Genomic DNA, 11,881 nt, shown 5'->3' on the forward strand with positions numbered 1-11,881 from the left:
GGTAGCTAAAGGCGCTGGACTCCCATATGGCCAAATGAGGTTTGAGTCCTGGACCTAGTGGCTTACTCGCTCTCTCTCTGTCTCTCACTGGTCAAAATGAAGAATAATGATAATAAGTAAGTAATTCTTTAAAGAAAAAAAAAGGTGAAAACCACATAGTTTTTCATTAGCGTTTTCCATGAATTTACTGAAGACTTTGTATTCCAGGAGACCATGGATCTCATAAGAGATAATTATTAAAATAATATAAAATGTTTGTAGTTTTCTATACACAAGTAAATTGGTATCTTTTATTATCCATTTTTTGTTTTGTTTTATTTATTTATCTTTGCTATAGGATGTGTGTTCACTAGAGAGATACAGAGAGAGAGAGAGAGAAATCGCTCCTAAGGGGGATGGCTGCATTGCAATCCTTTCGCCTCCATTCTCCTCTTGAAATTTTGGGCATGCATGCACATGTGCCTGGTATATTTTCCAAGCCACCAGGTCCAGGACTCAAACCACGCACTTGACCATGTAGGATCCAACTGCTTTAACCACTACACCACCTGGCTGGCCCTTATCTGTTTTTTTAAACTATATTAAAAATCCAAAATTCCCAAAGGGAACACAACTAACTCTGCAGGCCACTCCTGCCCCTCCCTGGCATCCCTCCACCTTCCACCTGTCTCATCAGGTTACAGGGGCCCAGTCCGGAGGCCAACAGCAGAACCAGGATTCCTGGACATTGAGCAAGAGGCAGGGCCCATGCTTCATCCAGGGCAGCACCAGCACCCAGCCCCGGGCCTAGATGCAGTTCCGTGATTGCAGGGTCTAGGTGGGAGGCCTCCTTCCCCTGTCTCCCACAGCTCCTTAGCGCTCAGTCCTTTCCCCTCCTCTCTCCTCAGCTCTCCCGCCTCATGCATCTCTCTCTTCGCCTTGCATTTCCAATCCTTACCTTCAGTGTCACTGGCTGGAATGGCCTTCAGGACCAGCCCAGCGGCCCGCAGGGAAATGGTCACCTCTCGGGGCCGGTGACTGAGCAGACCCTGCAGAGGGGGATTGAGGATAAGACAGTGCATCCACGGTTGCCTCTCTCTCCTGGTTTCCACCCTGCTCTGACAGTCTGCCCGTGTTCCTCATGGCCAATAAGGGGCCGCAGATGAAGGCTAAAGTATCCCTAGCCCCAGAGACCGTGTCCAGCCTTCCAGACGCATAGCAGTACATCTCCAGTGAGACCGGGGCAGGCATCTGGCCAGCTGGTGAGGATGATATCTTTAGGCTGTGAGACAGCCTTAAATCAGGTCACCTTCTTGTCTACACATAAGGTCCACTTTAACCCACCCATCCCTGCAAAATTCTCCAAAGGCTTGGAAACCTGGCGGGGGGAGGGGCAGAGAGGCAGCCTAAAGAAAAGAAAGAGGAGGAAGGTTCCTTTGGCTCTGTGTGACTCCCTGGATCCCCACGTGGCCCCCAGACCTGCTTCCATCCAGCCTTGCCTCCTGGCCCTGCCCACACACACTGACCTTCTGGTAGCACAAGGAGAGCTCAGCGCCTGGACCCTCGGCCACGCCTCGCCTCTTGGATGAAAAACCATCTGAGGAAGATAAGAGGTTTCAGGGGGGAGACTCCCAGCCTCCCTGCTCTGGCGCCCCACCTCACCGAGGGCCTGGCAGGGCTGCCGGACTTACCAGAGCAGCCCTGCTCTTCAGCAGAGGTTGGGATAGGGCACACTGGAAGGGTGTGAGGTCTGGTCTCATTAGGTGAGAGACGGGAGGAAGAGTTTTGGGGGGAAACTGAGTCAGGGCAAGCTTTGGCAAAAGGGAAGTAGGCGCTCACCCTTGAGGAGCTTGGACTCTTGGATCTTCACTTTCAGCTCAGAGAGGAAGATGTCCTCTGTAGGGTTTTGGCTCAGGTCATTGAAGATCTGGAGGGAGAGGGGGAGGGAGGAAGGTAGGGAGGAGGCTAGGCAGCGCCCCTCTGACCCTGCAGACTGAGGATGTGGATGGCTGGAAGGGCATGTGAAGCCAGGCAGGTGCCCCCCACCCCACTCCCCTCACTCCCGCCAGCGCGAGATTCCGAGCTGCATTCAAGGAGTCCCTGGGTCTGCACCTATCTGTAGCGATGAAGGGGCTTCATAAAGTTGTGGAAAATGAGTATTATGAAAACACGATGCATGGACTTCGGAATGTTTTTTGCACTGAAATCAACGTGGACTTCAATCCCATATTCCCATGAACTTTTTCTGAAATTCTCTTCATATCACAATATAATGTTTTCATAAATAGTGGAAGAAGCTGTCATTGAAAACCTGAACTGCCTGGTGACCACTACCGTGAAGGGGGAGGGCAGGCGTAAGGGACGGTGGAGTTGCTTATGGGCACTGGCAGGAGAGCCAGGGCTGGAGAGGAGACCGCAGTCCTCTGACAGGCGGGCACAGAGAAGCCTGGAGCTGAGTGAGGGAACAACTCGGCTCGTGAGAACCGATGTGGCCTTGGGAGCTGCGGAGGAAATCTGGGAGGAGTAGCTCTGGGGAAAAGGGCCGAGGAGAGTCTCGGTGAGGATGGGGGGGAACCAGCAGTTAGCGTAATGGCTATGTCGCTGGACTCCCGCGTAGTCGACCACAGTTCGCGTCCTGGACCTGGTGGCTTAAAACTCACGCCGGGCGCATGTGCGTGCGTGCCCAAGATCCTGAGAGGAGAATGGAGAAGAAGGGATTGCGGCATGGCCATCCCCCTGGGGGGTGATTTCTCGCTTTCTGTCTCTCTGTCTCTGTCTGTCTGGCGAGCGCACGCGCCCTATAGCGAAAACCTCTCAAAAAAAGAAAAAGAAAGAAAAAAAAAGGATGGGGAAGCAGGGAGGTTTCTGAGCCACATGGAAGAGCAGCCACAAGTTTTTTGAGAACAGGGACATCAGAAAGAGAAAAGAAACCCGAAAGCTGGGAGCCGACCTGGCCCACAGCAAGGCCATGGTGTCCTGTCGACCATAAGCGGATTCCCAGAGACGTACTGTTGGGCAAGGCCTCCGTGTGACCGTCACGGCTCAAGACAAGAGACAAGATGGCTCAAGACTGCACAGTCACATCCAGACACAGACAAAACCCGGAGCCCCGCATAACCAGCCCCTACCCTCGCATCCCACCAACTATGATGAAGAGCCCCACTCTCACAGCATCCCGTCCAGAGCAAAGTCCTGCTTTCCGGAGCCCCCTCCAGCTCACCAGACACAAGCCCAAGTCCTAGAAGGAGTCCTTTCTAAGGGCCTCTTGCTGAGCTGCCTCCCAGGCCCCATGGTGTGCATTTTCCCTCACTGCATCCCGCCGAGCCCCCATGGGGGGTGATTTCTCGCTTTCTGTCTCTCTGTCTCTCTCTCTGTCTGTCTGGCGAGTGCACACGCCCTATGGCAAAAACCTCTCAAAAAACAAAAACCAAAACAAATCCTCTGCCACCATTTAATGCCAACAAAGGTATGGCGCTTGAAAACAAAGCAGGAGATAAGACAGACTTGGAGAAAGTCTGATCCCTGAGTTCTGCTCTCCTGAGCGCTTTGTCATGCACACGTCCTGGAGAAGGGGTGGCACAGACTCACAGCGGCTGTCTTTGTCTTGTGTTACCAAGTCAGAATAAAGGGGAGGAAGAGGTGAAAAGGAAAGCTGAAAAAGGGAGGGCCCGGAGGAGGTGGCAGCAGATGAGTCAAGGGCATTGTTACAGGGGTCTGACCTGAATTGAGGAGGTCCTTATCCACGGGCATACGTGCACTTGTGGGTATAGACCTGAAGCAGGGTGACCTATGGCTTCCTTTCCCCTTCCCCAGTGGAGGGTAAAAATAAAATTATTGGCGAAGGAGAGGTGGTGAAGATTGGACAGCTACTGTTCCAGACGAAGAGAGAGCTTGTCAAGAAACACTGTGGGCCCAGCTGAGGCCGGACACCACGATTGTGGAGAAACGTCTGATTTGTTTGCCCAAGTGGAGCTTGGAAGCCCAAGTTTAGCAAAAGGTCAGGCACTTCATAGCGGTGATCTGGGCTTGGGTTTGCCTGGGAGGGGAGATGGTAGCAGTGGAATGAATGGCACAGGAAGTCGAGGAGGAGTTCAGATAAGAAGCTGACTGGCAGGGCAGGAAGAGAGGCAGCAGCGACCTGATAGATAGTGAGGACATGGACAGACCAGGTGTCCATGAGGCCAAAGAAAGGTGCAGTGAGAGAGAAGGTGCCAGAGACTTGGAACGATGGGAGTTCATGACCAGAGACTGGAAAACAGACTATCGACTTCTTTTTATTTGAGAGCGATTTTTGCTTAGGGTCTGTGCATTTGCTGGAAAGACAGAGAGACAGAATGTGAGAAATCACTCCCCAGGGAGTATGGCCATGCTGCAGTCCCTTCTCCTCCATTCTACTCTCGGGATTTGGGGCATGCATGCACATCGAATCCACACATGAGTTTTAAGCTGCTGGGTCCAGGACTCGAACTACAGTCTACTACATGGAAATCCAGCAACATAACCATTACACCATCTGCTGGTCCCAAGGTGATCTACTTCTGCTTGGACTTGAGGCCTTACAAGTTAATGCTCTGATTCATCCAGAGATTAAGCAGATAAAGTTAACCAGGAGTGTCAGGATGTGTACAAATCATGCAGCCTGGTGTGCAGTGTTTCCCCAAAGCGAGGGTATTTAGGTTGGGGGTCTTGGGACCCAGCACGTGGTATCCTTGCAGACCCAGGAGAGATGCTTACCTTGACCGTGTAGATCTGAAAATAGATGGGTTGGGTGCCCATGCGAATATAGTAGGTGATGACATCCAGGATGAAGGGGTCCACAGCTCGGGACGTGTCCAGGCAGGGAGGCTGCGAGGGAGACAGGGAATGTCTTTAGCTGACAGGTTCTTTCAGGTTACTGTGTGGACAGCCATTTTCTTAACAGGAAAATTCCAAAGCCCACATAGACTCTCTGCGATACATTCATCCAGCAGGTCCTTCACTATATTCTCAACCTTGGCTATCACTGGTTTTCCAGTCCTGATTAAAGAATACCTGTCCATGGGAACCAGCAGTTAGCGTAATGGCTATGTCGCTGGACTTCCACGTAGTCGACCGCGGTTTGCGTCCCGGACCCGGTGGCTTAGAACTCAGGCCGGGCGTGTGTGTGTGCATGCCCAAGATCCCGAGAGGAGAATGGAGGAGAAGGGATTGCGGCGTGACCATCCCCCCTGGGGGGTGATTTCTCACTTTCTGTCTCTATGTCTCTCTCTGTCTGTCTGGCAAGCGCACGTGCCCTATAATGAAAACCTCTCAAAAAAAAAAATATATATATATATACACCTGTCCAGAGCCTCATCCCCCCAGGAAATCTGATTTATCCAATTCCACAGAGAAATTGAGTATGCCATGTGGAAGGCACTGTGTTGAATGCTGGGGGCAATGAAAGTCTTGAGAGTATAACTAATAATAAAAGAGCCTGGGTCGGTCATGGCGGTAAGTAACACGATGCTCGGTAGCACAGAACCCACGTGGGAAGGTCCTTGGCTTGTGCCCTGAGCTTCTTGGTGCTGAATGTGAAGGTATGCCCGTGACCTGGGCTGGCTACTTACTAGCCAGGCATCCTTGAGTGAGTTCTTCAAGCTCTTTGAGTTTCCACGTAGGGAAAAGGAGAGGTTGAACCATATGATCTGATAGCTCTTTCAGCTCTGGTGATCTAAAGATCTATTAAGAAACTAGTTAATGTTCGTGTAGTATTGGAAATGAACTTAATGCCTTTGTCCTCCAGGCCCTCCCAGCCCCGTATGATTAGAAAGAATAATGAGTAGGTTTATCAGGCAAACATTATAGAATGTGACAGTGACAGAGTTGGAAAGAAGCTCAGAGTTTATCTCATCCTACAAGTCATATCTAATCCTATAAAATACCTTCTGACTCTCACATCTGGCCTGTTGAAAATTGTTTCCTTCAGATAGCTATGGTGGCCATTAGGATGGGAAAGCTGACAACAGACCTGCAAGTCTAACGTGCACATCTCTAAGTGTATATGCGGCCAAAGAAGAGGAATCCAGAAAGCGGCTGGTGAAAGCAGAGCAGCTCCCCATACATACTGTACCACCTCTCCAATCTAAATACCTTGGCGAGCGGAGCCTGGTCGTTTACAAACAGGCTTCGCGTCCATCCGCACTACAACTGGTTGTTATATTGGCTGGTGCAAGGGTGTTTATACTTCGTGAAAAGTGGGATCATGGATACAGTACAGTTGAGAAAAGATGCATATGTCTATCTGAAGAATCCTCCTTGAGATTTCCTTCTGAAAATGGGAGTGACTACCAGGATTGGTGGGCTTTGTTTCAGCGGGAAAAGGACGTAGGTTCAGAGGATCGCTTATCCACTGGGACTAAGTGACTACCCAGGACTGGTGGGCTTTGTTTCAGCGGGAAAAGGACCTAGGTTCAGAGGATCGCTTATCCACTGGGACTGGCCACATTAGGAGCAACTGTTTGGTAACCAGTTCAGTCAGTTCAGTAATCATTGCAAAGGTAATCAGAATAAAGGCAGCAAATCCAAGTCAGCAAATTTATGAAGCAGTTAGATCATTGTGGACAAAAAGAAACCAGAAAGAGTCACTTCCTGGACCTAAAGAACAAACTAGGCTAGGAAGCTCTGCTGAAACAGAAACACCTGCAGAAACAACTCACACCCTGAAAGACTCAGTGTTTTTGCCAGCAGAACTCAGCTCTGAAATAAAGACCAACTCAGAATCAATCTCAGGTGCCACACAGGTTATGCCTGACCCCAAGCTCATGGATCACGGGCAATCCCATCCGGAAGATGTAGCTACGTCCAGTACTAGAAGCTGAAAACGACTGTATCGAGAACTACAAGATGCGTGAAGCTGCAGATGATGATGAAAAAATCATGTAATGGGTAACTGCCATCTAGAGTATAACTAAAGTTTTTCCATTACATTTTCAAGTGATTAAAATACAAGCTATTAATACAACCCAAATAATATTAAATGATTGATAAGGAGACACAGGTGGAAGTATTAGAATGCATTTGACTTTTAAAGGTCTTGACTAAAAATCAAAACAGAATGAATGAAGCTATAAATACCAATGAGACTGAACTCTGATAATCCCTATGTATATGTATGTATATGGCATACATATATACACACATATATACATATATACATTTATATCTGTTCTGGCTTTTCTGAATTTATGTCAGTTAAATTAGATTGGTGTATGGAAAGATGTGTTTCACTTTTTTATTTCTCAGAGCTGGAATAAAATATCTATATTCTATGGCAAAAAAAGAAATATTGTTTCCTTCAAAATGGTCACATGGAGGGAACCAGCAGTTAGCGTAATAGCTATGTCGCTGGACTCCCACGTAGTCGACCGCGGTCCGCGTCCCGGACCCGGTGGCTTAAAACTCACGCCGGGCGCGTGTGCATGCGTGCCCAAGATCCCGAGAGAATGGAGGAGAAGGGATTGCGGCGTGACCATCCCCCCTGGGGGGTGATTTCTTGCTTTCTGTCTCTATGTCTCTCTCTGTCTGTCTGGCGAGCGCACGCGCCTTATAGTGAAAAACCTCTCCAAAAAAAAAAATGGTCACATGGAGGAATCATGAACTTATTACAATAATGTGATCCTTGTTCACAGTATTTCCAGTCTCTTCCATGTGAAACTGCTTTTGGAGTAAGCATAAAGGCCATTATAAATTGTTCATTCCAAGAGGAAGGGAACTAGGGAACAAACAAAATCTTACATGTGTCTCTGCAGGAAAAAAAAAAATCTAACAGCAAAGGAGTACCAATGAGACTTGCATCAAATGTTCCTTTTGTACGATCTTCCAAATTTTAAGGTAAGGGTATTTTGATACCCAACTAAATGGACCTCTGTGTATATGCAAAGACATTTTCAGGTAAGGTATAACTCAGAAAATATGCACTCCTTCCCCAAATACCTTTATTTGAATCAAATATATAAGAAAACATCCCAATTAGCTAAGTGATAAAACAAGATGGAGAACTCAGTAAAGCAGCAAGTTAAAAAAGAAATATGGGGACTGCAGGTGGTATGGTGGTTGGGGCACTGGACTTCCACATGGCCGACTGTGGTTTGAGTCCTGGACCTGGAGGCTTGCTTTCTCATTTTCCCTTTCTTTCTCTCTGGTCAAAAAGAAAATAATAATAGTAATAGCAAATAAAATTAAATAATTAACTCTTAAAAATAAATATGAAAAAGAGTGAGTTTTGTGCTATGTGTTTTTTTTACCATGATTTTGAAAAACTTAAATAAATAATCGAATAGGTAAAAATCAATAACTTCCTCTTATACGAGCCATAGTTATTACTTGAGGGACTAGCAGATGGCATGACGGTTATGTCGCTGGACTCCCACATGGCTGACCATGGTTTGAGTCTCGGACCCAGCGGCTTAAAACTCACATTGGGCACATGTGTATGAGTGCCCAAAATCCCGAGAGGAGAGTGGAGGAGAAGGGATTATGGCATGGCCTTTCCCCTTAGGAGATGATTTCTCACTTTCTGCCTCTGTCTCTGGCGAGCACACATGCCTAATCTCTCTAAAAAACGTAGTTACTACTCAAATATAATGGGAGAAAGATACCATCCACAACAGAAACAGTATCAAACACGAGTAAATTCCACAAGAAATGGGTAAAAGTTAGATGGTAAAACCCTGGACAATTATCCTGAGGATATGCAGTAACACTTTAGTAAATGAAGAGCTCTCTGTGCTCACAGCCAGAAAAACTCAATATACTGAAGATACTAATTCTCCTCCAAGTTTCAGTCAAAATCCCAACAGAATTTTAAAAAACCCAAAACATGAAATGAAATTCTAAAGTTTATCAAGAAAGATAAGAAACAAGCATAGTCCGATTTAAAAAACAAAACAAAACAAAACAAAACAAAAAACAAACAAGTAATGAGGTAGGTTTACCTTGCCTGATATTAAAATATAGACGTGCTCATTTGTACAGAAATGAATAGATCAATGAGAGAAAATAGATATCCAGAAATAAACTGAAGCATATGTAAGAATTTAGTAAATGGCAAAAAGAGTGGCATTTCAGACTGATGAGGCAAGATGGCTTATGCAATAAATAGCTTGAGGACAACTGGCTAAACATTTGGAAAAAATAAAATTTCAGACTTCATGCTAAACGCTAAAATGAATTGCAGATGGGCTAATGATTTAAATGTACAAACTGAGACACTAAATTTGTTAGAGCAAATCATCAGCGAATATTTATTTAATCTTGGCATGAAGAAAGCCTTTCAAAGCATGACTCCAAAGGCAGACACCAGAAACGTGCTATGTCTACATGAAAATATTAAGCTTCTGCAAGTCAAAAAAACTGGTAAGTGATTTACGAAGTGGAAAAAAAATGTCTACAACATTTATGATGGCAAAGGATAAAATTCCCTGGATATAAAAAGCCTTTTCAGGGATCAGCTGATGGTGTACTGGTGACATTGCCGGACCCCACATAGTCAACTGTGGTTTGAGTCCCAGGCCTGGCAGCTTAAAACTCATGCTAGGCACGTGTGTGTGTGTGTGTGTGTGTGTGTGTGTGTGTGTGCCTAGGATCCCGAGAGGAGAATAGAGCAGAAGGGATTGCGGCGTGGCCATCCTCCCTGGGGGGTGATTTCTCACTTTCTGTCTCTCTGTCTCTCGGTAAGCACATAAGCCCTATAGCAAAACAAAACAAAACAAAACAAAAAACCAATAAGTAAATAAATAAATAAACTATCTTAAAAAAAAAAAAGAAAAAAAAAAGAAAGAAAGAAAAGAAAGAGGGACCAGCAGTTGGCGTAATGGTTGTCACTGGACTCCCATGAAATCAACCGCATTCGAATCCTGGACCCAGCGGCTTAAACTCACGCTAGGCTCATGTGCGTGCGTGCCCAAGATCCTGAGAGGAGAATGGAGGAGAAGGGATTGCAGAGTGGCCATCCCCCCGGGGGGTGATTTCTCGCTTTCTGTCTCTCTCTTTCTTTCTGGCGAGCGCATGTGCCCTATAGCAAAAAGAAAAGAAAAAGCCTTTCCAGATTAGTAAAAGACAAGTTCCCTCCCACAGCCAGCTGTGGTAGGCCAGGGTGTGGCACTGCGATTTGCAGTTAGGAGACAGCGCTCTGGAGTCAAGCTGCCTAGGGCCCAGTGGGACTCTGCCCTTTGAGCGAGTTATCATCTCTTTGGGCCCCAGCTGCTTGATCTGTGAAGGGGGGCGAGGGCAACAATAGCACCTGTGGGGAAGAGCACCTACCTGCCAGGGCCGCTGTGAAGATTAAATGAGCTATTCCCCTCGGGGGAGTGCTTAGACAGTGCCCAGCGCTCAGCAAGTGCTCAGGAAACATCAGCTGGTACTGTCACAGGGAAATGGTCGGAGGAAACACACAATAGAAGGAACACCGGCCGGCCAATGGCATGAGTGGCTAAGGTGCTGGATCCCACATGGCAGACTGTGCGGTTCAAGTCCCAGACCTGACAGCCAGAGAACTATATTAGGCACATGTACGTGCCGGAAATCCCAAGAGGAGAATGGAGGAAGGGGGATTGAGGTGTGGCCATGACCCCAGGGGTGCTCTCTCACTTCCTCTCTTCCTCTCTCTCTCTAGCAAGTGCACATGGTCTATAGCAAATTAAAAGAAGGAGAAGAAGAAGAAGATGAAAAAGAAGAAGAAACACAATTGGCCTACACACTTAGGAAATAATATTTTGCTTCATCTTTTTTTGCTATGGGGCCTGTGCACTCATCAGAGAGGGAAAGTGAGAAGTGAGCTGCCAGGTCTGAGACTCGAACAACAATCCAGCGCCCTAACCACCATGCTACCTGCTGGCCCCAGGACTCCTCTCTTGTGTATTTCCTTCCAGTCCTGTTCCACCGCTGGGCATCCCTGAGACTGATGCTTGCAGTCCAAGGTCAAGTGCAATATCTGAAATGATTCCACCTCCTCTGCCCAGACCCCGTGCCCCTCCCTCCTTCCTGCCCCTACCATCTGAGCCAGCTTGTGGATGGCGGGGCACAGAGTGTTCACGGTGCTCTCGTACCAAGGATCCGCGCGTCCCAGGAACGTAGCCAGCTCTCCCAGCTCAGGATGCCTGGAGGTCACGGACTCCTGGGGATAAAGGGAAGGGCCAGACCCATCAGGCCTGCCCTGGCACTCTGCCTGGTCAGAGGGGCCCCAGGTGCCAGCAGCCTATGCCCTCTTGGGGGCTCAATTTCTGCCCAGTGAAGACCCATCACTGCTGTGTTATAAATCAGACAAAGCTGGAATACCCTTTGTTGAGGGCCTCTCACAAGGGACGTTGAAACTGCTCACGAGCCCACGAGGAAAGACAGGTAGTTTGACCGAGTTGTTCCCCAATAAGAAGTGGGTGTGCAATAGGTTAAAATCTGCAAGTGCGGCTGGATCTCCAGAAGGTCAAGGGGCTTCCACGGCCAGAAATGGCCTTTTATGTGAGGGGGGATCGACGTGGAGGAGGAAGAGAAAGAGGAAGTGAGAGAGAGAGAGAGAGAGAGACCCGTGTTTGCAGCGAAGCTGGCAATGAAAATCCATTACAAAAACAAGATAAGAGGGGGCCCGGCAGGGGGGGCGGCAGGCGGTGTGGTGGTTTAAGGGTGCAAGACTCCCACGTCAAATGGCTGACCGCTATTTGAGTCCTGGGCCTGGCGGCTTGCTTTCTTTCTCACTTTCTCTCTCACTCTGTCCCTCTCTGGTCAAATTAAAATAAATAAGTAAATAAAGTTAAATAAAATAATTCTTTTAAAAAAAGAAAAAAAAACCCAACAAGATAAGAGACAGCAGAAGGCAGTCTGATACATTCAGCACTTAGTCCGGCCATCTGCAGCTTCTGGAACAAAAGGCCCCTGGGATCCCCTCCTG

At 47.7% G+C, this 11,881-nt stretch overlaps 1 protein-coding gene and 1 pseudogene across 1 annotated transcript in view; one reads left to right on the forward strand and one right to left on the reverse strand.

Annotated features, from left to right (window-relative positions):
* PIK3R6 (phosphoinositide-3-kinase regulatory subunit 6) overlaps positions 1-11,881 on the reverse strand; it is a 68,305-nt gene that overhangs the window by 14,072 nt on the left and 42,352 nt on the right. The window contains exons 11-15 of the mRNA XM_027774919.1: positions 10,991-11,164; positions 4,714-4,824; positions 1,819-1,906; positions 1,506-1,576; positions 938-1,028 (exon numbers count right to left, since the gene is read on the reverse strand). Of these exons, the coding sequence (XP_027630720.1) occupies positions 938-1,028; positions 1,506-1,576; positions 1,819-1,906; positions 4,714-4,824; positions 10,991-11,164 (535 nt within the window). The remainder of the gene's footprint in view (positions 1-937; positions 1,029-1,505; positions 1,577-1,818; positions 1,907-4,713; positions 4,825-10,990; positions 11,165-11,881) is intronic.
* LOC102469904 (MICOS complex subunit MIC27-like) lies at positions 5,933-6,818 on the forward strand (annotated as a pseudogene).

The sequence above is a fragment of the Tupaia chinensis genome, unplaced genomic scaffold, assembly GCF_000334495.1.
Source record: "Tupaia chinensis unplaced genomic scaffold, TupChi_1.0 Scaffold000493_1, whole genome shotgun sequence".
Lineage (NCBI taxonomy): Eukaryota > Metazoa > Chordata > Mammalia > Scandentia > Tupaiidae > Tupaia > Tupaia belangeri.